The sequence below is a fragment of the Pleurodeles waltl genome, chromosome 8, assembly GCF_031143425.1.
Source record: "Pleurodeles waltl isolate 20211129_DDA chromosome 8, aPleWal1.hap1.20221129, whole genome shotgun sequence".
In the NCBI taxonomy this organism is placed as follows: Eukaryota; Metazoa; Chordata; class Amphibia; order Caudata; family Salamandridae; genus Pleurodeles; species Pleurodeles waltl.
In genome coordinates this window covers 372,377,800-372,404,642 of record NC_090447.1, presented here as the reverse complement: position 1 = coordinate 372,404,642, position 26,843 = coordinate 372,377,800, and the positions used below count along the sequence as shown (strand labels likewise).

The window sequence follows — 26,843 nt, the reverse complement described above, 5'->3', positions numbered from 1 at the left end:
GTTTCTAGTATTTGGTAAGTGAACCTTTAACATGGGGGCACTCCGGACTGGAGTAATCAGGCGCTCTATTAATCCCCTTAACATAACATAACATTAGCTTTCACCATTTCCAAAACAAACTGTCATTCTGAAATTTTTTTTTTTTTTTTTTAGAAAAGTTTTAAAAAAATCACAAGTTTGGTGTAAGCACCTGCACGAAAGACTGATGCACATCAAACGTTTAAACGGCATTGTATGAACCGCCATAAAGGTGGTTTACACAAACCCAGAGTTTAGCAGTAAACTTTATTTTGGCAGGTAGAGTAAAAGTAGGGCGGCTGATGTAAAGTCATCTGCCAACTTAACAACCTTTACTCAGTCAGTCAACCTCTGAATCAGACAAATAATCGGGTCCTCTCTGCTGGTTGTTGTCATACCCAATTCTGGGTCAAGAAGGAGTTGGAATTGTTTGACTCAGATGTCCCAGGAGCCATCATACTATGGTTCTGCAAAACAACCCCTTTGGCACTTGGCTCTCAATGGTAGGAATGGCAAGCAGTGATAAACTTCTAGGGGTCAGAGGCAGTGTTCCTCTTTGCGACTTAGTTACGACCCAAAGTTAGAAATTGGTAACTGACCAATGGCTTGCAAATGGACCTGCGGTCGCAAACCATTGACACATACCATACCAACTACATATTTGGAAACAATGCATACCGCTGTAAAGTATGGACCCAAAATCCTATTTTGCAATTTGGAGAAACTTTTCCAAACTACAAAATGGGTTGGTAAATGAGAGTTTGTGCGGTCGCAAACCCTGGGATTTTGTTAATCAGAGTGTTTGCGACCACTATACCCTTTAATACTCGTGGCCCAATGTCCATAAAACACAATGTGCTGAAAAGGTAATACATTCACGTCATCAGTTTTACAGTAAGGGGACTTAATAATATAGCTGTTTAATACTAGAATTACAAATAAACCTCAATGTACTTTTCATGTCACAGCTCTCCCATGCAGATGCTCACATATAATCAGCCAAGACTACGTGAATTTAAAAGAATTGCCTAGAAGTAATAAAACAGGTTTCTGCTGTGTAAAGAAACCCACTCGTTACCGTCTGCTAATTGTCCATCTACTAAGATTGTGCAAGCAGAAGTCAACAATGGAGCAAAAAACCCACACATTACCACAAATCTGTTTTTCTAGTAATACCGTGCAGCTCACTTAGACAACATATATTTTTAAAGCACCGATTATTATAAACATATGGTTTATTAAAATCTTTACAAAAATTAATGTTCTTGACATAGTGCTTTTATTTTCAATGTATTCATATGTAAACTTATTTCGTGGAGTGTTTTAAATGAACTGTTAATAAAAACTTTTTGATGAGAAGGCAGTGCATTGGGAGCACTTCTCACAACGATTCTGGAAGTAAAGGTGCTTTATTAAATACATGAGAGATGCAGTAAAACAATCCCTAGCAAAAACATCACTCACAAGTGTAAACGTCCACCAACTGTTAAAATCAGGATTCGCAAATGGGCCAGCTCAAAAAAAAATTCAAGATGTAAATGGTTTCTTTAGTCAATCCTTGGCTTTCATGTAGCTCAATACAATTTTTTGCCTATTCTAACAGAAGCGATAAAGCCATAGAGTAAAATGTACTATTAGGCACTAGGTTTCAGTAGATGACCTGTCTATTCACATATCTCAGGGCTTACTCTTTCATGCAGAAACACAGCACCTTCAAAATATTCCAAATCCAGTCTCCTGTATGATCACCAAATTACACTAAAATCTTTCTTTACTTTTAAGAGATAGGCAATCAAAAAGGTATGTGTAGGTATGTAGTACGTTATTGTGCAAAGCGGGTAAAGGGAGATGTTAAAAGGTAAACTGCAATTTTAAACAATATTGGCTGAGAGGAAAATACAGAATAAATAAATATTTGTAAATGGAACTGCCATATTAAGTTATAGTGCTCAAAACCATGACTAAGATTATTGGAAAAAGCATCTAATTATATTCTTGACCTTGAAAAGCCATAAGGATTATATGTGCCCTTTAAAAACATTATCTGACTTGAACATTTCCAAAGAAAATTGGCTCTGCAATAAAAACTCCAATTTGGCACACTTCGAGAAGGAGCCAATGCGCAGCTTCTGGGAAACCACACAATTCAACAGAGGTAGCCTAATTGCAGCCAGCATTAAATTAAATATGCACTTTCATTCTGCAGTCTTCTTTGATTCAGTGAATCTCTAACCCACAATTCAGATACAATTTTAAATTTCTTTTCAAAGGACCTACGGAGAGCTTTTATTTCTCTCACACGAGTGTGATCATTTCCAATAACAACATGCGACAACCCTTCCGCTACCTGCGTCACTACTTTTGCACCATGAAATCGCAGCTGTAGAGCTATAATTTCTAATCTGGACGCAGGAACTCTGGAACTAGGATCATTCATTTTGGAAAACAGATCCACGTAAATTGAATTCTGCCTAAACATTGTAAGGGGAGAGACATCCCACGAGTAGCGCTGTTCTAAGTCTGCTATCATATCTAGAGGAAGCTTCTCTTTGCAACCAATTATTCGACTAAACACGGTCCGTAACTGGGCTGGATCTGTGTCTGTATAGTAACTGTCCCCATAGGAATCATATTCACTTGCAAAATGCTCTTTCGTGGAAGGAGACATATGGATCATATGGCAGGGCTGCCAGGCTACGCGCTGTTTGATTTCAATGCATTGTAATAACCACTCTGCTCTCACAACATCATATTTTTTTGCTGAGATAATGTTCCTAACTCTCACGTTCTCACTTCCGGCAATAACACAATACGTGTCCTGCCCAGGGTTCTGAACCACAATGCCAGAGCATTCCGCAATTTTGCTTTCAAGATCAGCTTTGGAGTGCTCATCTGTCCCAGTCATAACACAGAACTCAACATCTTCAAACATATTAGAAATTTTGCTGACACTGGACAGATCAGGGGCTTTATGGTGCTCGAGAATGGCAATAACTTTCTTAGGTTTTGGCACAGTTTTACGCTTCTTTTCATGTGGCTCATCATCTACATCAAAGTGCTTGGAGGCCAGCTTTCCAGATGCCTTTTCTTTGAGCTCATCCAATTCTTCCAAAGTCATGCACTCGTACCATTCTTTATCCTCTCTTATCTTTTCAATTCTAGGGAACCTTAATGTGCAGCCTGTTTTGTACATATCACTGGCCACTATTTCTGCTGCCTTAATCTGAAGGATGACAGAATTACAAGGCTCAATATATACTTCTGGTTTTTCTAGCCCGCATAAAATATTAACAGGTGGATCTCTTTTGCGGTATACCTTCCAGTGTGGAGCCAGTTTCAAACCAAGATCATATAGTTCCTTCATTGTGTATCCAGAACCAATACGACAAACTGTGTGAAACAATGATGGTTTTGCACCAGGAGGCGAAGTCTCTGCAACGGCACACAGGAAATGAGACATCATGCCACCTCGCTGACCTTTTCCCCAGTACCCGCCAACAATTAAAATATCAAGTTCATCCATCAACCCATTTACATATTCCGGCTTGATTTTCAGCCATCCTTCTCCTCGTTTGTCTGGCTTGTAAATGGACAATGGATCTTTAACCATGATTCCTTCCTCTCTGTTATCTATGGCTTCATTCAATGCATCTACAACATTTTTCCTGGAGCTGGCCTCTGTTCTATGCACAAGATGAAGTCTTCCTGTAATTGGAGTAAAAATCTTTTGGAGGATCTCATATCGTTTTCGCAATGACTCATGGGCCAACTTCTGATCATTTAGCATCAATATATCAAAAACGCAATAGCAGGTTTGCAATTCGGAATCATCCATCAATCGCTTGATGTCAAACTTGCTTCCTTTCTGCATAAATGTTTGTGTATTAGGATTGTAAGCCATCATCTCACCATCAAGAATACAGTTTTGCACATCAATTCTGAATACATTATGAATAAAAGGTGTCAATGATCCATCTAGTGGAGATGACCCAAATTGTTGGGTGTAATCAAATCCATTTCGGGAAAAATATTTATAAACATCGCCATCTTTGTGCATTTGCATACGCTCACCATCAAGTTTAGTTTCTATATAAAAACTCTGGTTGTGCATTTGCTTTTCAATATTTTTAATGTTAGCAATTGCAGCAAGCATAGGCTTGAAGGCAGAAAACAACATGATAGAAACATCACTGAGGCAGACAGTAGGATCATGAAGTTGCAAGCACACCTTCTCCAGATCTGTAGTTACATTATGTAGCTCAGTGGCATCAGGGTGGAAGATAGAAAAAACAGTTTGCTGACTGAACCCAAGTTTCATGTCTTTTATTATCATTCGGATCAGCCATTTCTGCTGCAAGGCTGAGCTCTGGGTTATTAGCTGAAGCAGAGTTTTCTTTACCAGGTCTTTCTTTTTTGCAGCATTGTTGTTTGCAATGGCATCTAACAAGTCATTCACCTCCTGTATGGTCAAACTGCCATGTGTTGGGAATCTTGGCTTCAGGACAAAATATGCTATCATAGCAAAGTCACCAGCATCCCCATGAGATCCGCTGGGTGCTCTATAGTTCAGAAGCTTTAATGCATCTTTACCTCCTTTAGGTAAGCCTAGTACTTCAATGTAAAGCTTGGCAAGCATTGTTTCTTTTATTCCATAGGCCATTCTCTCCCTCTCCAGTTGCGGAAGAATAAGTCGCATTGCTGGATAAAATGAGTCAGACGTATTAATTTCATTTTTATGAAGTGCATTATGAAAATTGCGCCAGGAATCTATAAATTCTCTTAAATATTTTGCTTTGTCCGGGCGGGCCTTTGTTTTCTGTATTTTCTCAAGTGTTAAGCAGAGATCCACAAAAGGAACTTGTGATGCCACATTTCTTCTGCGCAAGGAATCTGAAGTTGCAGCTAAAGACATCACAATTTCATATAGTTCAGTGTCTAAAAGAATAAAAAAACAATGAAAATATGATTAAATAAACTTTCAAATGTATTATATTTTGCTTAGCTTAAAATACATCCCACGCAGTACGGTGTTTGAATGTTGCACGAAATGCTCCCACCGAATACCAGCATTCTTTAATTAGGCATCAACTGGTCCACCTACAGATCAACAATTAATTAAGATGTCATTGACAGAAAATGTTAAATATAAGGATTACAATTAACAGCCGTAGATGCTCGCTGTGCCATCCCACTACTTTAAAAGATTTTTTGCCCCTGACGTACGGTTTGAAAAGCTGCCAATGTACACCTTTGCACACCTATAACCAAGGCCTGTTCTCTCAACCCAGTAAGCCTCGAGGTTCTATAACCCATTGGTCCCCCTTACTGTAGGTCATAGATGCTGCACGGCTAGCAATAATTTTGGATTGCAGCTCATCTGGTCACATGGACCACTTTCTGGTGTATTTATTTTGTTTTGAGGGCAAGACGTATTTACTACGATTAGCATGTTCATGAGCGGAATCACTGTTGCACCTGTCCATACTGGTGATGAACATCCTTGTGAGTAAAAGATAAACTGGAGATCGAGGAAGGATGTGGCTTCTGAACACAGCAGAATAGGCACACCCAAAACGTATGTGACAAGCATGGCTCTTGCCAAAGCAGCATTCCTTTGAGGGGTGACAGCCTCCAGATCCTGCAACTAGTACTGGGAAAAGGGCACGTCTGTATTGCGTAGCAATAGCAGTACCTTTCTTGAAGTGTGAAAAACAGATCCCAACATGACTGTAATTTTACACTTCCAGAGAGCACATTAACTGGAAATGGCATTAGACTGCTGTCTTGCTGCAGACAGTTCAAATAAGCCTGATCGAAACCCACAAAAGTCATTTCTTGGCTGCAGAAGTTGTGCTTCAAGTGTGAGCGGGTAAACATAAAAGGACAGCTCAATAGGCCCTTGTAGGTTTGGGTACGAATACGAAACAAGTGAAAGTTCCAACAAGGGTCTAATTGAGACAGATTTTTTTTAAATAGATTCTTAACGATTTTAGGATGTTCAAACGTAACATCAAAACAATTCAAAATTAATGAAGATTAATTTCTGATGTTACTTTTGAACATCCTAAAATAATTAAAAACCTACTACTAATATTCTGTTTCAAATATGTCTTTTGTTGGCACTTTCACTTGTTTCAAGTGTGAGCTGAACATCCCTTCAATGTCATGACTAAGCCTGAGCCCTGTTAAGCATTTGATGGCCAAACCTGCTGTTGCTCATCCACTTCCACAAACAGTTTAGAGAAGCTAGCTATTGCACCCTGATGCCCCTAAGGCTCCCATTCCCCAAAGCCAGAGAAGGAGTCTTCTGCAAGTTCATGTGAGCCCCTTGCAGTAGCAACTGTGTTCTAAAAGCACTAATGCACACTAATAACCCACTTTGCTAGACAACTCTGTGATACCCTCGCTTACCGTGTCATCACAGGTTTCCAATACCCTCTCCTTCGTAACATGTATTTTTGACTCAATTACCTCGAGTTTAAAAAAAGACAGTTTAAATGAACAATACACAAGATTGGAAACAAATTAAAATGGAAGAAAAGAAGTAAGTGTTGGGGGTAGGAAAAGGATAACTAATACTAAGTAATGAGGGATAAGATAAAATGAGGTTAAGGATGCATGAAGGGTTTAAAGGGCAGTGGATATAGGAGGGTCTTACTCCAATAATTAAATGTAAAAAAAAAATAATCCATGATTAACCTCAGAATTCCATGGAAAAAGAGGATTTTGTAAATAAAACATTAACGACAGTAGAATAATTATAAAGTGATTAGCGACCCTGAAAATACCACCAATAACAGCTAATATTTTTTTGTTTTATTGTGAAGGCAAGTAGTAATCTTTAGTGTGGTTAATGGATCAATTAAGGTGATTTAACGTAATATGATGATGTTTCATGATTTTCAACGAGGCATTCAATATGATCATTTGCTTTCAGGTCTCAATAGTTTTATTGGGTATTTATGTAGTGATCAACAGGTGGGTGCACTCTCCAAGCGAAAACTCTCGAACAGCCTCCTTCCTGTCTCTCCAGTCCAAGGATCTCGATGAATGTTTAGTTTCTATTCGTAGCTCACCCTCATATTAAGCGTATTCGATGCACTTCGAAGGTTGTCTCTTTTTTAACCACATGGTAGTGTTTAACAGGTCCAATACTCTAAGTCTCTTGAGGCAGGTCAAGTCTTTGAAATTACTGTTCATATATTGGAGCACCTGTGTCCGCAGCCTGTGGGGTATTCAATCCTATCCTAAATTGTTATAGGCCAGTTTCTCAAGCCCCAACCAGTCAAGAAGCTCTGTAGCCACATTTAAAATGCCAGTGTTAAATTCCTGCCCTAAAGAGATAGTACTACGAACTGTCTATTTTACAGCTGTGAAATGTTTTTTCCACAACTAGAGTATCGGGTATAACTAAGATGCCGGTCAGCCTAAAATTATTTTTTCAGGATATTTCTTAAATTCATCCCCTATCACATATTTGAATTCCTCCAAAACATCTGCCATTACCTCACTAGCTTCGACCCATTCCATATAATGTGTACACGAGTGCCTAGGTTTCTACACCTCTTCCAGAAATCTTCTGATTTCCTAGAATCTATGATATGCAGGCATACCAGCATATAGTACCATCTATTTAGTATTTTGTCATTTCTTTCCTTTATCTGTGCATGTTTAGCAAAGTTGTTCCCCTAATAAAGATCACCATCCACTCTTTTTAGTCCAGATTAATCCCAAGGTATTTTCTCATAGTTTCTGGAATGTATATTTTCGGCATCATGAGCAGTGTTTAGAATGTTGTATTACCTTTAAAAACAGGTGTTGGGTTGAGGTGAGTTTCTACAGAAATCTCTCAAAATCAGAGGGATTTTTAGCTGCTCCCTCTTTTACTTCTGGTTGCACCACCCAAGTTGCATATAACGGAAGAGTTTAGTTTAAGGGACACCAAACATCTATTGAACCTTCTCAAAGGCTACCCTCAGGAACAGGTTTCTCAGCCTATGGCAGCTCCTCCACTCCTCAAATCGGGTCCTGTCCTACCCAAGAAAGAAGTCCTCATTACCAAAGGGTATCTTGCTTACCATTTAGTCCCAGATTGTTAAAATGACCTTCGTAATCTATGAAACGTATATGTTCTGCCCACGTTGTTGAGGAGGTCTCCAGGGCACCACTGCAAGAGGTTTGTTAGCTAGGTTCTAGTCAAGTAGTACCAGAGTTTGTCAGCTTCTCATCTCTGCCATTCCACCATGTACCTAAGTTGGGATGCCGGAAACCAGTATAATATATGAGGATCTCCTAACCCTCCCATCCTGTGGCTGTTTTTCTGAATTGTTCCAAGCTCAATTTAGGGTATTTATTATCCCACAAGAAAGTGCTGCAGGGTTCCTGCAATTCAATAAGGACGGTTTGCTTCACCTAAAAGGAGAGGTGTCGCAAATAATTAGTATTTTTGGACAACAATATTAATTTTAGGGCAGCATACTGTCCTAAACGGACAACTCACTGGAGTCCCATGTTCACATCCTTACCACCTACAAGAAGATTGCTTAATTATCTGCGGGACACAAATGCAAATTCCCCAATAATTCAGGCTCTCCAATGTCCAGGTAAAAAGGGGTAGAGGTCTGTAGATTTATTATGAGTTTGGTGCCTCCTGCAGGATAAAACCCTCTGACTTGTGGAGGGTAACCTGGAACCCCATCAGAAGTTCAGCAATTATGCTAGTACATCTTTAAGGGACAGCTTTGGGTCCTTCATTGCCAATTACAAGTCAACAGCATATACAATAGGCTTCATTATGTTCTTTATATGTCTATTGACTCAAATCGAATTCTCTGCCTTAGGGGTATGCTCCGTATGGTGGCCTTGCACCCTGAGCCTCAATCACAGCGTTTATAATTAGCTAGAATGTGCAAAATCAATAGCGTTCCAAGTTCCATAGGGTGTATAATAGCTGCCATCATTCCCCACTTCCATTTTGGCATTGAGAGAGAGGAGGCCCGATTCTCTCCCTCACTTCCTTACGATGTCGATAAATTGTAGGGCTTTTTTGGGTTATCGCTCATATTGCACCCCCAGAACAAACCCTTTTTGATCAGCGTGAATTAAGGATAACGTCACTTTATCTAATCTGCTAACCAAGGCTTTATGGTTAACATCTTGCATCAACATTCAGAAACGAGATTGGGTGGTGTGAGACACAAAAGGATGGGTCCTTGTAGGGGCTTAAGTCAAGAGATATTTCTGCTTCTGTCATTGGCACAGGTTTTCTGCGGAGCAGCCACTGAACACTGTGGTCAACGCTGGGGTGAGCTGAGCCACAAAGGTTACGTAAAAAGGAAGCCATCTGACCCCAAGGCTTTATCTGGCTTTAAACTTCTAATGTCTTTTTAGATTTAGGGGGTCATTACAACCTCGGCGGTCTTTTTACAAGACTGCCGAGGGACCGCCGTGCTGAAGACCGCCAGTGGTGGCGGTTTTCCACTCGGCGTATTATGACTGTTGGCAGCTTTCCATCGTTTTTCCGACGGAGAGCCGCCAACAGCCATACTGACGGGCGGCGGGGAAGTGGAGGTTGCTCCACCTCCACCGCCACGCCAACAGAACACTGCCCAGCGAATCACGTCCTGTGATTCGGCGCAGCAGTGTTCTGTTGGCGGTGTGGTGTCGGCGGAGCTGCCCCATGGCTCCCGTCCCCTCCCGGAGGATCGACGGAACAGGTGAGTCGATCGTCCGTTAGGGGAGGGGGGTGTTGTGTGTTGTGTGGGTGCATGGGGGTGTGTGTGGGTGTATGTAGAGGGGGGGTGTGAGTGCGTGTATGCTTGCGGGGGTGTTGCGTGTTTTGGGAATGAGTGCGTGTATGTCTGTAGGTATGTCTGTATGGATGTGTGCGTGTATGTTTGAATGTGGGTGTGCGTGTCTGACTGTGTGTGTGTGGATGTTGGCATGTATGTCGGTGTGTGTGCTTGTATGTGTGTTGGTGGTGCCTGCGTGCGTGTCGGTGTGTATGTGTACGGTAATGTTGGGGGCCGGGGTGGGGAGGGGGGTCCTGCCACCGGGGTGGGGGAGACCCCTATCAGTGCCAGGGAAGGAATTTCCTGGCACTGATAGTGCTTACCGTCATGTATTTCATGGCGGTTCCTACCGCTGGAAATCCACGGCGGTAAGCCGGGTCAAAATACCAGCGGCGGTATTGTCACGGCCGCAGGGCTGGAGACCCAGGTCTCCAGCCCAGCGGTCGTCTCTGCCCTGGCGGGCGGAACGGAGAAGCGGCGGATGACCATGCCAGTAACCGCCATGGTCATAATCCTAAAAAAAAACGCCGCTTTAACACCGTCCGCCAGGGTTGTAATGACCTCCTTATTCTTTTGTGAGCATTAGAGTCTATTTTGATAAGCTTAGGTAGGGTTGCGGTATCAAGGTATCGTTCTCCAAGACATGGGTCGGAGGCCTCTGTTGAATATACTGTTTTATGAAAAGGGTGGAAGGTCCTAAGTGCTCCCTCCTCTGTTTCATATTTGATTGTGTTTTGCATAGACACATCTCCTGTGCTATTCATTTACTTGCCACCAATTTGCTGACTTTGTTTCCACCTCAAGGTACTTCACACCCACTCATGCAAGAAAATAACTGGGTATATCTTTATAAGGAGTGTGTAACTAGTCAAGTATTTCAAATGGTTTGCTTTATGTTTGTCGTTTACCTCCTTCAGATCGGGCGCAGCCTCGTTACCAGCAATTACTTTGTTTGTTTTAGGCAAGAGGACGCCTGTATTAATAGTAATCCTCACGACTGCTTTCAGCACTTTCCATATTACCCTTTGTCCACCTAACCTTTATTTATAAATTAAATATATTGTGATATTTTTTCTTTTACTGTATTATGCAGTACTGGATATCGCAGCATCAAGTCATTTAGTCTCCAGGAGCCCGTCTTTCTTACCTGTCCCATAGATGGCCAGTTATTTTTCCTCATTACTGGTCCATGGTCAGAATGCATCTGCAGAGTCTGCTCAACCGTCTCCAGCACATACAAGAGCATTTTATATAGTAAAAGATAACTTATACTCGCATATATATTATGCAGAATGGAGCAATGCATGTAATCTATACGCAGGAGGTGACAGTGCCTATTGGTTTTACATCCTTTGGCTCCATCTTGCCTTTTATTGATGGTTCAGGGGATCCCCTAGACTCTTGGAATCTATTTGAGCCCCTAGTTTATGGTACATATCGATTACATTGATTTTACATGATTTTAGACATGGGGTCTCTGGTTGGCAGTCAGTTCGCACTCTGTCCAAGCAGAGACCCTCACTCTATTCAGGGTAGGGGAGTTACAAGACAACCCCTGCTCACACCCTGGATAGCTTGGGAAAAGCAGTCAGGCTTATCTCAAAGGCAAGGTGTAAAGTATTTGCACCAACACACACACAGTAACACAGTGAAAATACTACAAAAGGGACACAACACCAGTTTAGAAAAATACCCAATATTTATCCAAATAAAACAAGACGAAAACAATAGAAATCCAACATACACAAGCAAAGTTATGAATTTTTTAAAGAGTCCTACTCAGTAGAAATCAATGGAGGCATTGTTTTTACACAAAGTATCTGGTATGCGTCTAAAATGGGCGAGCGTGCATCAGAAAAGTCAGCTACGCGTTGATTCCTGACTCACAAGTGAGGCCGTGCGTCATTTCTTCTCTGGTCGGGAGGGCGATGTGTCCTTTTTCTCTCCCGCAGAAGAGCGATTAGTCGATTTCTGGACCAGCAAACCTCAGGTCTGCGCAGGTTCACTGTGGTGTTGACGCCCAGCAACGATGCATGGCAAATCCTGGCAAACAGTGGTAAAGAGATGCGCTGCATGGGTGATGCGTCAATTTCAGCAGCCGCAAGCGGGTCGATTTTCCTGCACCGATGCAGGTGTTGCATGGATTCTTCTCCCGCAGGGCTCCTGTGCATGGAGATCAGTCTTGGTTTCACCAGTTGCTCCTTTCAAGGGCCCAGGGACTGAAATGGGTACCACTTGGCAGTGCAGGAGTCTCAGCAAGAGAGTCCAGGTGCTGGTAGAGGAAGTCTTCGATAGCCCTGAGACTTCAGAACAGGGGGCAAGCTCAGTTCAAGCCTTTGGAGACACTTCACAAGCAGGAAAACACAGCAAAGTCCAGTCTTTGTCTTCTCTCAGGCAGACGAAGCAACTGCAGGCTAACCCAGCAAAGCACACTCAAAGGCAAAGGGGCAGTACTCCTCCTCCAGCTCTTCAGCTCTTCTCCTTGGCAGAGGTTCCTCTTCATTCAGAAGTAATCTAAAATTCTGGGGGTTTGGGTCCAGTACTTATACTCCTTTCTGCCTTTGTAGTAGGAAAACTTCAAAGGAAAGCTTCTGTTATTCACAAGATCCTTCCTTGCCCAGGCCTGGCCCCAGACACTTGCCAGGAGGTTGGAGACTGTATTGTGTGAGGACAGGCACAGCCCTTTCAGGTGTAAGTGTCAGCTCCTGCCTCCCCACTCTAGCCCAGTAGACTCATCATGATATGCAGGCAACACCCCAGCTCTCTTTGTGTCACTGTCTAGAGGGAATTCACAAATAGCCTAACTGTCAGTCTGATCCAGACGTGGGTTAAACAGGCAGGCAGATTCACCAAATGGTTTAAGCATGAAAATACACAGTTTCTAAAAGTGCTATTTTCAAACTGACAATCTAAAAAACAACCATTACCAAAAGGATGTATTTTTAAATTGTGAGTTTAGAGACCACAGACTCCTTATCTCTATCTGCTCCCAATGGGAAACTGCACTTCAAAGATATTTGAAGGCAGTTCCCATGTTAACCTAGGAGAGAGGCCTTGCAACAGTGAAAATCAAATTTGGCAGTATTTCACTGTCAGGACATGTAAAACACATCAGAACATGCCCTACCTTTAACACATACTGCACCCTGCCCGTAGGGCTATCTAAGGCCTACCTTAGGGGTACCTTACATGTACAAAAAGGGAAGGTTTGGGCCTGGCAAGTGGGTAGACCTACCAGTTTGAACGAGTAGTTTAGAACTGCACACACAAATACTGCTGTGGCAGGTCTGAGCCATGTTTACTGGGCTACTCATGTAGGTGGCAGAATCAGTGTGGCAGGCCAACCAGTAGCATTTGACTTACAGGCCTGGGGCACCTCCCGTTCACTTTACTAGGGAATTACTAGCAAATCATATGTGCCAATCACAGAAAAGCCAATTACACATACAGTTTACACAGAGAGCACTTGCATATTAGCCCTGGTCAGCAGTGGTAAAGTGCCAAGAGTACCAAAACCAGCAAAAACAAAGTCCAGCACAGTGTCAAAAAAATAGAAGCAGTGCCAAAGAGACAGGGGAAATCACACCAAGGATGCCAGGTCTAACAGGTGCCAATACCATTTACTGTTGATCGCCAGTCATTATTCCTACCTATCTTTTTTCACTTTCCATTCGTCAAAGACATGTTAGATTCTTCTCAAGATTCCTGCTGCCTGTGTTTTTTCTCTAGCAGGAGGCAAGTAGTTCACTGTTTTCTAGTCCTGAATGAAGGGGTGTTTCTCTTCCAAGTAAGGAATACTGGTCCCTAAGTTCACCATCTCCTGACAGAAACTTAAATGCCAGGGATCTTTTCAAACCTTCCATAATGGTTGTTTTTGTACTGTGCTTGAATAAACTTCAGATTGCATTGCTTCCAATGTCCTTTAAAAGGCAGAAGAAGATATGCATGTCCTTCCTCAGATAACTTCAGCTGATTTGTAGAATGCTGTCGAAATATGTACTATTTATTTGAACACAGTAACAAATCAATCAATACAAGATTCTACAAATTTGAAAGCCATGAAAAACCTAATAACCTGTAAGAACTCTGAACCAAATGTGTATGCTGATGGGAAAATTTGATATTTAGAAATATCATCTGTAGAATACACTTAAAAATAAGAGTACACCCCCTGGTCCGTGCCACCACAAAATAGGCAGAATGGCAGCGAGTTGATAGTACTATGCTCAGAGTTCTCTTCCAGGTACACACAATTAAATCATTTACCTAATGCAAATTAGATTTTAGAGTCCCATAGAATGAAATACTTTTGTGCTACTACTTGCAACACTCAGCCCCACACCCACTAAACAAAGCAGCAAGAACCAGAGATTTAACACCTTTCTAAAAACGATTCCTAAAAATACTAATCCCAGCTATTTATGGGTTTTGAAGACCCTCAATGATAAATGCAAGTAGCCTTACATCCTTTCATTCACCAATAGGAATGAGTACTAAAAGTAGAGATATCCCGGAACAGTGGGGTAGACTGTGGCGCGACATACCAAAACTAGTGAGAAATGTGCATGACAGAGAAACACAATATAAAATAATGTACGACTGGTAACTGACAATGCAGATTTTAAAGTACATCTTCCCTAATAGTGATGGCCTGTGCTTTTCTTAGGGGTTTGGGGGGGGCTACCATGTAACACTTGTGGTGGAGCTGCCCAAGACTTAAAGTAGTCAGGAAGGAAATAATAAGCCACAAAAAGAAGGCAACTGGCTCACCGATACCACTATATCCTCCTACAGTGATAGTGCGTATCTGTCCATATGCTTTTAAAGGTTAAACTAAAGATAGCAGCCCAAGTAGCACAAGGTAACAGTTGAAAGTCGCAGATAACTCTTGGTGGGCTCAATGTTTGTACACTGATAGCAATGGAGATGCTGACATGCAAACAGAGTGGAGAGAAAACAATTCGAGGAAATCTGAAAATCAGTCATGGAGTATTTTCAAGAAGAGTCACCAGCCTTTAGACGCCCGGGGGCACCGAGGCCCCACATATTGAACTGGTCCCCTGAAGAGATCAAGTAGAAACACCCAATGACGTTGATGGAGGGGCGGAGGAGTATGTTTGGCATTATTGTCACTATTTATCCATTTGTGAATCTCCTTCTAAACTAACAATAGAGAACCCCTGACCGAGTGAGTGAGGGGAGGGAATTGGTGTAAAAAATATGATCTTGATTTGATGTTCTTTATAGATCTTGATCCTTAAAATCAATACAAAGCGTATAACAACAATGAAAGAATAAAAAGAATGAAACTTAAAACTGCCATATGAATCTTTGTTACCGCAAGCAGGATGCTTGTACAAGTGATCTCACAAAGCTTTGTTCTTTAGTTTCACATAATGGCAGAACTTGACTTTGCTTAAGTTTCTCTTTCCCCTGCCTAGCTCCTTAAAAAACACAACCTCCTCCAGTCCTTCAAAAAACAAAGCAAACTGCACCCCATCTAGGATCCCCTGACTTTTCCCGTACAGAGAATGGCATACTGCAGAAGGGCAGTGACAGGCACCCGTACCATTTGTTAACTGTTGATTCAATATGTGTCATACTTCCTTTGTCAGGGGGTTCCTATGACAGAAGGCAGTTAAGGTTAGGAGAAACTTCATAGAAGCAAATTTATGATTAAGAACATATTTCATCTGCTAGGCGGTGTCTAACGCAGATTGCAAATATTAGGTTAGTTTTAAGTCAGTAGGGAGTAAGCACTTCTTCTGGGAAAGGAGGTGGTGTGAAAGAAACTTGTCAACGGAATTCAGTCAGAGGAAGAGTTTAAGGCCACTGAGTTAAACTGGATTTGGATTTCTGGATGGCAGTAATAGGATTACCCTATACAAGTCACCCTTGCAAAATCTTAAATGGAAATCTAAGTTTATTTATGATTTTTATTTTCTTTAATTAAATATTTGTCACAGGAATGATTGCCTAACTCGCATTCATACTTTGGGATATACAGCCCTTTAGAACTGTGGACTAGAGAAGGCAACCTCACTGATAAAACTAGCATTTATGCTAAACATTTGGAATATAAGGGTGTCCTACAATTTTACATTTCAAATTTGAGGGCTAGGCAGTCAAGCTTAACTTTAAAAAAAAAATCTTCTTAGATGTTCATCTGCTTAACATATTCATTAGTATCCTGTTGTTTTTACATAGAATACAATATTACGATGGCAGTTAGTATTTACTCAGCTCTCGAGTTCATTAAAAATAGAAGATATATATATCTTGTGAAAATGCATTTATGGTTTATTCTTATGCTAATAGTAGCACTACAAATTACCAGTTTTACAAAACACAGTCAGCATACACAGACATCCATTAAGGTGCTTTGATTGTCATTGTAGGGTTGCAAAACAGACCACAGCCTACAAACAGCAAAATATCTAAATGCTAGAACCAAGTGTGGTAAAAACATGAAGCAGTATCGAGACTCACCTTAAGGAAAAATCTGATTCTTTGCAGCTTGCGGTGGTAGTCCCTCAGCCAGAATTCAATATTACTTCATCTCTGACAGCCTAGATATTACATATCATGTTAGGTAAGTGACACACATTTAAACAGTCTTGCTATACTTAATACCTGAAATACACAATCACTTCAAGCAAATGGGTCTGGGCAGCTTAATAGAAATGTAAGACATGAATAATTTTAAAAACAATGGCTTATGAAACATACAATGGTCAGTTTATTTTTTGAAACCTTCTAAATCTCCTTTCGTTGTACAAAGTGAGTGGTCTTTCACTATTTAGTCACTATTCTGTGATGATTTAGAGTATTTAATTTACACAAAAATCCAAGTAAAATGACATTTAGATTGAACCAGGAAATAGAAGTTCGAAAAAGGTAAAGGAAAGAAGTCCAAACTGAATTTTTACTTGACCACGTTATGTTGTCTATCTTAATATAGCGCAGCACTTCTAATAGTGAGGTATCACCGAGCTCAAACTTTCCAGAGAAATTAGAGGATTTCTCACATTTTTGGGACGATGTGAGATCACAACATACCCTAAGCCGGGTACAACTGTGATGCAGTGGTAGCACGATTAAGTTGCTCTAAACTTGTTGCTGTCTATATGTGTGCCAGTGTTATTGAGGATGTTCATCAATTGGCCCACATAACTGGTCGATGAATCATAGCATGGTGAATGTTCTGCCCATTTGTTTTGATTGAGTTTGTGGTGTGGAGAACAAGGAAAGCTTGGGAGTTAGTATTCAGCCGATTGCTTGGTGTGGTTACTGGCAAGAGGCTGATATTTGTGTAGTCTTCTGGAAAGTTAAGTACCACCCAGAACGGTCTAAATGTCTTGAGGAAAATGTCATGGCCTTTGAGAAAGTGAGTTGATTTTTTGGAATGGTATGGTGTTTCAAACTTTGATCCCTAGTGTAAGAGGCACCGACTTTCCAGTTGCGATTTGTTGAAGTGCGCCGTGGAACAATCTTTGAAGACTAATGTTACTATCAAAAAAGATCAGCTTCTACATGATTTTGCAAACCAGTTGAACTTAATCATGCAATTGGCCTGTTTTGCAAAAGAGAATCAAAATTTTGCATTCATGAAATATGGCTTTATTTCACAGCAATTTAATCGCATGTAGAATTAAAATAGTATTGTGTAATTTTATGTATGACAGCAATCAACTCACAGCATCAGAAAGTGGGTATTCCAAAGATGGAATGTCTTGAATCATAGGTAAAGACCAAAATAAATGCAGACTTGTGGGTATTCACATACATTTTTAAGGAACATTGCCTCCAGGGATAATAGGTTTGAAAATGTACGTCTGCCAAGGTCAAGTCTCATCCCTGGGTGCAAAAGCCACAAAGTCAGTGGAAATATATAAAAATGGGTTTCTACTGGGTTTTTTTGGAGCCAGGAGGGTTGAAAGTATTGCTTTTTGATAACAATGATGAAACTCGAGAAATTATATCCTGGTTTGCTAAAGCTTTTTTTGCTTTGGAAATCAGATATTCCTAGCAATTGCTCACTTCTATGTCAGAACCGGAGGCTAAGGATTATGAAGAGATCTTTTCTTTACTCTTATTCTACCACTTGAAAGACTAACTGTAAATTCTCTTACAAAATTACGGATGGAAAAACAAACTACATTTCCCATCACCCCAGGAAATGGCGTCAAAACCAATGCACTCTCAAAGAATCACACAGTCCACAATTTTGTGTCCGAAATATAGAACCACCTTCTCACTTTTCTTCATGCTCTTCAACAGATGAGTATCAGATTGTTCTATTTTCATTGTGAGTATTGTCGCGCTCATTTTTATACAAAATGGCTGGGGGTGGTGGTTCAATTTTTGTTGGACAGTATGTTTTGCCTTGTCTAACCTTTTCACCACAGGGTATACAATCCCCTCCTCACTTTCCTCCTCTTTCATTCCTCATGCTATCCATGCGGGGCATCAGTATGGGAGAAGCATTCTGCCTTCTATCTTCTTAAGTTGCCCGCGCTACGCAGCCTAGGTGTTCTAAATTCTAGCACAACCAAGAAGAGTGCTTCAGCATGAGGCCAGGAAGTACTTGCCTATGTACAGCGTGTAATCCTTTTTGTGTCAACTGGTGCAACACACTCTCGGTGTGGAGGCACAAGAGTCCCATGGGATTTTTAAAGTTAGAATTCCCAGCACGCTGAGGCTCATTACCCTCATCTTACCTCTTTAGTCCTAAGAAAATGTAGGATGGCTTCCTGTGGCACAATGAGAGAAGTTAGTACTGAGACTTGCAATGCTTTTGTTTTGGATCCATATGTATATGATTTCCACAACCTCTATGAGGAGGTCCACAAAAAGCAGGTGGAAGACCATCCACAGTTACTGACTTGTCTGTCACAAATGAAATGAGGTCCCAGAGGTGCTACAACCACTTGGAAAACAACTATTATTTTCGGCAGTTAGTGGTCCTGAACCCCTCCTCCAGAGAGATGTTTATCTATAGGCTCCTGAGTTTCTTGAACCTACGGTGATGGATGAAGCCCATGACCACCCTAAAGGTAAGGCAAAAGCGAGGACAGCCTCTGAAAACACTTTCTGAAGGATGCACTGACTCTGTGCCCCCCACCCCTTCCTGGGGACCTAACAGATCCTGTAATACACCCTTAGAGGAAGAAGAAGCTGTGACATGACCACCTCAGAAAATTCTGCAGGATCAGATTCAGAACTGAGCCCTTGCTACCCCTGGGGTCGTCTGATGACCAAAAGAAACCCAGAGGTTCTAGCCATGTCACAGCGCCAGAGTTCCCGGAGGACATGCTTAACCTGGATGACATTTACCATCCAAGATCGTCACAAAGAGTTTCATGAAACAAGGTGGGGCAATAACTGCAGTAAGAATCTGACAAGTCGGTCAGGGGTCAGTAAAGAGTAGAATGCCCAAGACCTTCTCTGAAGGGTAAAGTGACCCAGACCCCATAGTTACATGGAAAAATTTAGACTTTCTTAGCACAGTTTATAAGGAACCTGAAGAAGTAGAAAGGAAAAGATTCAACAAAACATGCCTGGATAAGCTGCTTGACATTATGGGGCCCCTCTCCAAAATCCTCAACTTGGCCAAGGAAGCAAATGCTGTAGGTCTCTGATATTCACAGACATCTTGTCAGTTTGGTCTAATTGCACAGACTGCTTCATCTGCGATACCAACTGTGCTCTTTCCACAGAGAGAAAAGGTTCCTTAATAATAAAAAATTAACGCAAGTTGGGTTGTTAACCACTTCTGGAGCCAGAGCGGTTACGGAAATGGGCCTCTTCAGAGAGCTCTGCTTCAAAGAACATAGCTATGGCCTTCTCTTCAGTGTGCAGGGCACTGACTTGAATAAGGTATGGGTTGGTTGCCTGGCTGAAATCTTCCTCAAGGGTCCCAAATATCTCAGGACTTTCGAAGACAGAAGCCTTCCAAGATCAGAGAAAATTCAGGGGATTTTTCTTGAAAGAGGCAGAAGTAATCGGGGTCGCAAAGGGCCATGAGGATTTGCATGTAATGATTAAAGTTGTAACATCTTCTACTAGAGATTACATACAGAATATTGGTCCTTTGCTCAGAAGACCCTAAGACGTAACTCATATGGTGGCTCAATCACATAAAGGCCTGGAATGCTTGGCCAATCTATGGGTCTACCCCGGACCCGATTAAACAAGAGCATCACTTACCATCTATTTTGTTGTATTATCATAGCCCGCCACATGACAAAGGTATAAAATAAAATGATCATGTGGTATTGAAATGCTTATCAATATTGACTTCTCCATACAATACAGTGCACTGGATGAAAAAGTTACCAGGAAGGGGACAGTGTAACTATTTAGTACACTTGGAGATGTTTAAAGCTGTTATAGTTGTCTCATGCATTTTTAAGCCTGACAGCAAGTTGGGTGGAAAAGGGTGTGGCATTACCACTTTGTAAGCATACTGTTACTCTGGGGTGTGTTAAATGCCTCCTATTCTGGGTTTTCAACTTGAAAATGAGACAGAACATACAGGATCAGTATTTAACATGCCAAATTCCATATCTCCTTCCTCTATTCCATGCCTTTTCCTACTATAAATTTGGGCAGAATTGACCTGTCTAAATCCATCCATGGAAAACTGTGAAGGTGTGATAACTGTCATACAACTCACATTTACAAGCTGTGCACACATTTCTGCTTCCACACAATGTCAGGCCAGTCCTCCAATGGCAGTATGCTCAAGGAAACACAGGTCTAAGATGATGCAGTAAGCAAACTAAATTATCAAACACAACCTCATTAGGTTTGAACTGTCAGGGGGCAACGAAGGCAACAGTCAAGGACTTACTCTTGGAGGGTACTGTGGGGTGGAACATCTAGTTCAGGCACCATGTGCATCCCGCAAAACAAAGATGTTTAATAACTAGTGTGTTTAGAACAAAAATATAAAATAGCATTAAGGCAACATGCTCAGTAACATTAGAAAGCTTTATGGCACAACTGTCACAATGAGTATGTATTGTGCAATACGATAATTTTGTTTGCATCGGGGGAAACTCACAATTAAGGTAGTTATAAATAGATATATGGCACTATAACAAAGCAAAGCAACTGAACAATAGCTCTCTGGTTCAGGTGCACAAGGGGTTTCTCCTCAGGCTATGGACTTGGATCATAGACAGAATGGCAACAGTCAAACAGCCACAACTGTTCATGACTCGCAAATGTGGAAATGAGCGGAGGACACTGTTAATGGGCAGAAATAACAAACACTGGCAAAGCCAATAGGTCTCCCCTAAGCAAGAGCTATTAGCTTTGCCAATGTGTTTTAGCCATGTTGTTCACCAGCTTGGCTGCTGTTCAACATGGCTAATAGTTTGTGGCGTAGAGGATAGTGGCGTTCAGAGAGAAGAATGGCAAAAAGTGGAACAGAGTGTTGTAGAGCGGAGTGGCAGAGAGTGGAATAGTGTGGAGTCACATAGAGTTGCATACATTGGAGTGGCAGAGTGGAGTACAATGGTGTAGGTTGTTGCAGAGTACAGTAGAAAAGAGTGAAGTACCATTTAATTCAGTGGCGTACAGTGCAGCGTCATAGCATGCAGAAGCGTAGACTGAAGTGGGGCATAGTAGACTGCAGTGGCGCAGAGTAGAGTGACGCAGAGTAAAGTGGCGCAGAATTGAATATAGTGGGATAGAGTGAAGTGGCATAAAGTAGTGACTTAAAGTGGAGTAGTGCAGAGTAGAGTGGCATAGAGTTCAAAGGCGGAGGGTGCTGTGTTGCAGAGTAATGTCAGATTGCAGTGGCATGGAGGTGAGTGGCATTAGAGTGCAGGGGTGTAGAGTACAGTAATGCAGAGTAGAGTGCAGTTGTGTAGAGCAGAGTGACGTTGAGTGCAATGGCGTAAAGTGGAGTGGCGGAGAGTGCAGTGACACAGAGTGGTGTAAGGTGAAGTGGTACAAAGTAGAGTGCAGTGGTGTGGAGTGATGCAGAGTAGAGAGGAGTAATAATAGTGTGGTAGCACACTGCCGTTACAGACAACACATTTTCAATTGAACTGAGCATTACATTTGCACAGACATACAGTTTTACTAATAAAACTATACAGTGTACATAGGAACATGTGTGGCAATTGCATCACCAAGTTTATTTATTCGTTTTGATTATAATTAAGTATTTGTTTCCAACACACTTTAGAAATAACAAACAAATGAGCTTCATTTGTGCGTTTATAATTATGATTTATTCTGAAATGCTTACACATTTCTTTTAAATGTTGGCATGTGTTAGAAAATAACTCTTTCCTACTCCCAGGATCCACCAAGATTGTCACATAAATCCTCTGCCAGACCTCCACAGCAACAAAAACGGGGAGGCAAGCACTCAGATTGTGTAATGCTTCCAGACAGCTCTTGCCTCAAACATATCAAATGCAAAAATAAAAAGTGATTGACAGAACGCTGAACATTGTCAAACATTTATCCCCAGTCCAGAGATCTGAGCCTAAATCCATCGATTTTCTCCTACCCATCCCATTCAAGTTAGCCTGGCTGATGAAGGGTGATACCCTGAAACCAGTCCCAGGATGCTTGTTTCCGATCCAGGGAGGACCTGGCCTGGCAGTTTTGGCTGGCCTGTTCCCATGGGGAATAGGGTCAAGACTGATTTGCATATGGCTGAGTCCAAACTGGGGCTTGGTTCTGCATTCAGCCCATCATTTGTGTTTGTTTGCTTTTGTCGCCCTAAGTGCGCTGGGTATACCCAAACGTGAGTCCTGGGCTCACTATGCCACTGGATTCAAGTTAGCCCGGCAGATGAAGGGTGATAACCTGAAACCGGTCCCAGGATGCCTGTTTCCGATCCAGGGAAGACCTGGCCTGGCAGTTCGGGCTGGACTGTTACCATGGGGAACAGGGTCAAGACTGATTTGCATATGGCTGGGTCCAAACTGGGGTGGCATGGTGAGCAAAAGAATTGATGGATTAAACCCAGATCTGTGACTGGGGGTGTATGTTTGATTATTCGCCATTCCATCCATCATTTGTGTTTGTTTGCTTATGTCGCCCTAAGTACGCCGGGTATGCCTAAGACGGCAGTCCCAGGCTCACTATGCTACTGGATTCAAGTTAGCCTGGCTGATGAAGGGTGATACCCTGAAACCAGTCCCAGGACTACCAGAGACAGCACATGCATTGCCTATGGAAGATCTAAAAATGACAAAATAACGAAGTCATGCTATCAGAAAATGTTTAACATTACAACACATATTTTGCCTTTTCTTTTGCCATAAATGAGTCATTATTGTCACATAATTTGGCCCTCTCTTGCTGCAAAATTCCATTGATCCTAGCTGCTGGTATTTCTTCGTAATATCCAAGGGGTGCTTGGACTTCGAGTCCAACTATTGTTTTAGCTTATTTGCATATTTACTTATTTTATTTGACTCACTAAAGTGTGCCGCCTAACACATTTATTTTTCTTAATAAACGAATTTATGTTGCGGATATTTTTATTTGGCCACTTTCTGTTTAACCCATCTCACTTTTTCTGAAGCAAGCCAAACCCATATAATAGAGGACACAGCATGGACAAGCCAGTAGGTGTGCCAAATTCAAGGCCATCTGCTCCCAGTGCTGGCCAACAATCTGCCATATTACCTAAAAAGGCAAGCATTCTACATTTATATAGGTAAGTCGCTACTAGCTATAGTTTCAAGTAATTATAAACTCAGTTAAAAGTATAAAAATAATGTTATGAAAGGGGATGTATTCCTAAGACAACCACTGACTGACACATTTTCAGAAATTATCTCCAGGATGGGCCAGTGCCTGGGAGTCGGAGCAAGATTATTTGATTATTTCCAGGGAGGAGGCTTGAGTGGGCCCCCTCTCCAGAGTCCTATTGGACCTGGGGACCTCATCCCCAGGCTGTCCTTTCAGGGATGGGGCCCTGGATCCCATCGCTGGGCCACCGATGAAAAGACAACAAGCTGTAGTTCAGTGGTATTCCCTCCCCCTCAAACAACAGGGGCTTCACCCCGGCTCCCTTTGCCTAGGGGTAAAGGGAAAAGTTACCACAAGGAGATCCCTGCCTGCATGGTATGGGCAGGGAGAAACTACCTCCTGCCGCCAGTAGACATAGGAGTTGGCCAGAAAACATGCTGATGGGCTACTTGAGCTGCCCCAACAAAAAAGGAGATGGCGGGTTGCCTGTGTGGGGCCTGGCACCCCAAAAAAGGAAAGAAAAGACAAAAAAAGCAAAAACAACAGTAAAGCGATTCTCCTGAACAGAGGGAGAGCCACTCATGAAATATTCCCTGCTTCTGTACCATATTGTCTCAGAAGAGGCTTATTTGCATATTTTTCTTGCATTGTGGTGGCCAAAGGAGGACAACGGCACCACCAACAAAGTTGCAACGGACTGTAGGAGTTACAACATGCCCCAAAAGTCATTTTTGAACAATGATCCCATGTTTGCGGGGGTCGAAGAAATTATGACTTCTCAGGATTTACAGCACTACTTTGAAGCACTCGTAAGACTGGAGGTTTTACTCTTAAACTGGGCATGAAATGCCATCTAGGGGTTGGTTCTATGGTTGCAATTTATGTGGCCTGAAGGTGTGTTAAAAAGACACAGGCAAATGTTATGGTCATTTCAAATGCTTTACTGATAGTATAATGCTAACAGTGATTTTGATCAATGTTAAAATGCTTTACTGACATTAATTATTGCATTTACACGGGATTACAGTGAAATGGTGGTAGTTTTTAACATGTGAATTATTTGTCTTTTATGTGTGGAACCTTTGACAAAACCAATAGGCTTTGCTTATATCTTCAGAGTATCACCAAGATAGATCTGCCTTATGTATATATTTGTAAATGGATGCATACTATTTAGTTGCATGTGTGTATTAATTGTACATTTCCCTTTCCAAAGAAAATAACGGACCGGACAATAATTTATTGAGTGTTCTTATTGTGTGCCAGCTTACTGTAATAGGTAGCCCACACCACCTCACCTAAGTAGGCCATGGACTGCTCTGCTTAGCGACCCTGGACATGTTAAGTGCTTACAGGGAGCTTGGTTTCCAGTAAGGGGAAACTGTGGACGTATTCCTTGCTCAGGCCTCATATCCTGCAGAACTAATAACCTAATGTCTTACACTAATGAATTGTGATCTTAGCACTTTTGAAGGGCCTACATTTGATTAAAAAGTTCACAAATATCCTAAGACTGTCACACATTGGAAGTTATTTTTATATGTTAGATTTGTGGCAAAGAAATGCATAACATAAATGCTTTAGTGTCGCATAGGATATCAAAGCATTTATCCCTGCAAAAATGGGGCTTTTCAGAGATTGCAATTCTATATTGAGATACCTCCTGCTCTGATTGCAAAGGCTGTACGTGGGCTGAACTGTCTTCCAATAGGCCATTGCATTGTTATTTGAAAGATCGCCATTTGCATTCCTGAAACAATTCAACTTTCAAAAGGTACCTCTGAAATGAAGGGTGCCCATAGGATCGATCTCACACCCTACTCTTTAATCTATATCTTTTACCTTTAGCCCACGCACTACAAACATTTGACATTAAACCCTATTTGTATGCAGATGTTACTTAGATTGTCTTTAAGCTGTCTTAAAACAAGTCCTTCCAAAACGATAATACTTCACATTTGCAAGAGACTGTTTGTTGGTAATGACCATCTTTTGTGTGGTGTTCCCCCACCCCCAATTTTGGCCTTCTTCTGCTGTACCCTTTTTTGCTGCCCATAGAACTCTGAAAACTTTACTACTGCTAACCAGGAGTAAAGTGATTGTGCTCTCCCTTTCACAACTGTTACAATAGATATTCCGCTGGCCATGTATAGCTACGAGCAAGTATACTATGCGATTTACTCCAGAGAATCACAGGTGGGTGCCATTCTTTTACACCAAATTACTCCTATGGTAATCACTCACACAGAAACTGATGTCCAAGGTAAATATATAGTAGTGGGAAGTACAAATGAAGGACAGATCTACAGCTTTATAAGTGTGTCCCACAACTGCTGATTGCGTCAATGCTTCATAAGAGGAGGGTGGTACTATTGCGGCTCCCGCACGGACATAATACTGCTTGTAGGAGATGACTTTAAAGTGCTGATGTCACCTGTATGAGACTGCTCCAAACTTCCTCGGTTGGTCCGCGACACATAATCGCATCTGATGGCCTCGGCTACTGGGCACAGCCTTTGCGACACATAGAGGGACTGGCATCTGCAGAGGCTGGACTACAGCCCACAAAACTAGATCATGCAGTGATATGCTGCTCCTGCCTGCTGTGGACCTCGTCCACACAACTTGTGCTTATATGCGGCCTGTAAAGGATCACTAACCACTCACCCATGGTGATCCATATGGGGGGGTGTTAGAAATGGGGTCTTTGGTTGACAGTCAGGTTACCCCCTGTTCAAGCAAGGACCCTCACTCTAGTTAGGATAAAAGAGAATCACCCTCAGCTAACCCCTGCTTACCCCCTTGGTAGCTTGGCAGAGCAGTAGGCTTAACCTCAGAGTGCTGGGCGTAAAGTATTTGTACCAACACACACAGTAACTTAATGAAAACACTACAAAATGACACAACACCAGTTTAGAAAAATAGGAAATATTTATCTAGACCAAACAAGACCAAAACGACAAAAATCCAACATACACAAGTCAAGTTATGATTTTTAAAAGGTTTAAAATAAAAAGAGTCTTTAGGTAGTTGTAACAACACACTAGCGCTGCTAGCGTGTAAATGTACCTGGTTTGCGTCAAAAATAACCCCGCACGGGCGGTGCGCGTCGAAAATAACCCTGCACGGTTATATGCGTCGAAAACAACTCGGCACGGCGACGCGCGTCGAAACAGCCAGCCACGCGACGGTCCGAAAGTCCCGCGGCGCAGGTTGCGATCTCTCAGCCTTCGTCAGCGATGCTGCGCGTCGTTTCTCCTGCTCCGGGCGTCGATTCTCCGGTCGCGTTTCCTGCGGCGTCGTTTC

The 26,843-nt window shown here is 41.9% G+C and overlaps 1 protein-coding gene across 1 annotated transcript in view; it reads right to left on the bottom strand.

Moving 5' to 3' along the window:
- Nucleotides 1–1,278: 1,278 nt before the first annotated feature.
- Nucleotides 1,279–26,843, bottom strand: part of LIG4 (DNA ligase 4) — a 74,764-nt gene continuing 49,199 nt past the window's right edge. Inside the window, exons 2-3 of the mRNA XM_069204249.1 lie at nucleotides 16,299–16,378; nucleotides 1,279–4,953 (exon numbers count right to left, since the gene is read on the bottom strand). Coding sequence (XP_069060350.1) covers nucleotides 2,195–4,930 — 2,736 coding nt within the window. The 5' untranslated portion in view covers nucleotides 4,931–4,953; nucleotides 16,299–16,378 and the 3' untranslated portion in view covers nucleotides 1,279–2,194. The remainder of the gene's footprint in view (nucleotides 4,954–16,298; nucleotides 16,379–26,843) is intronic.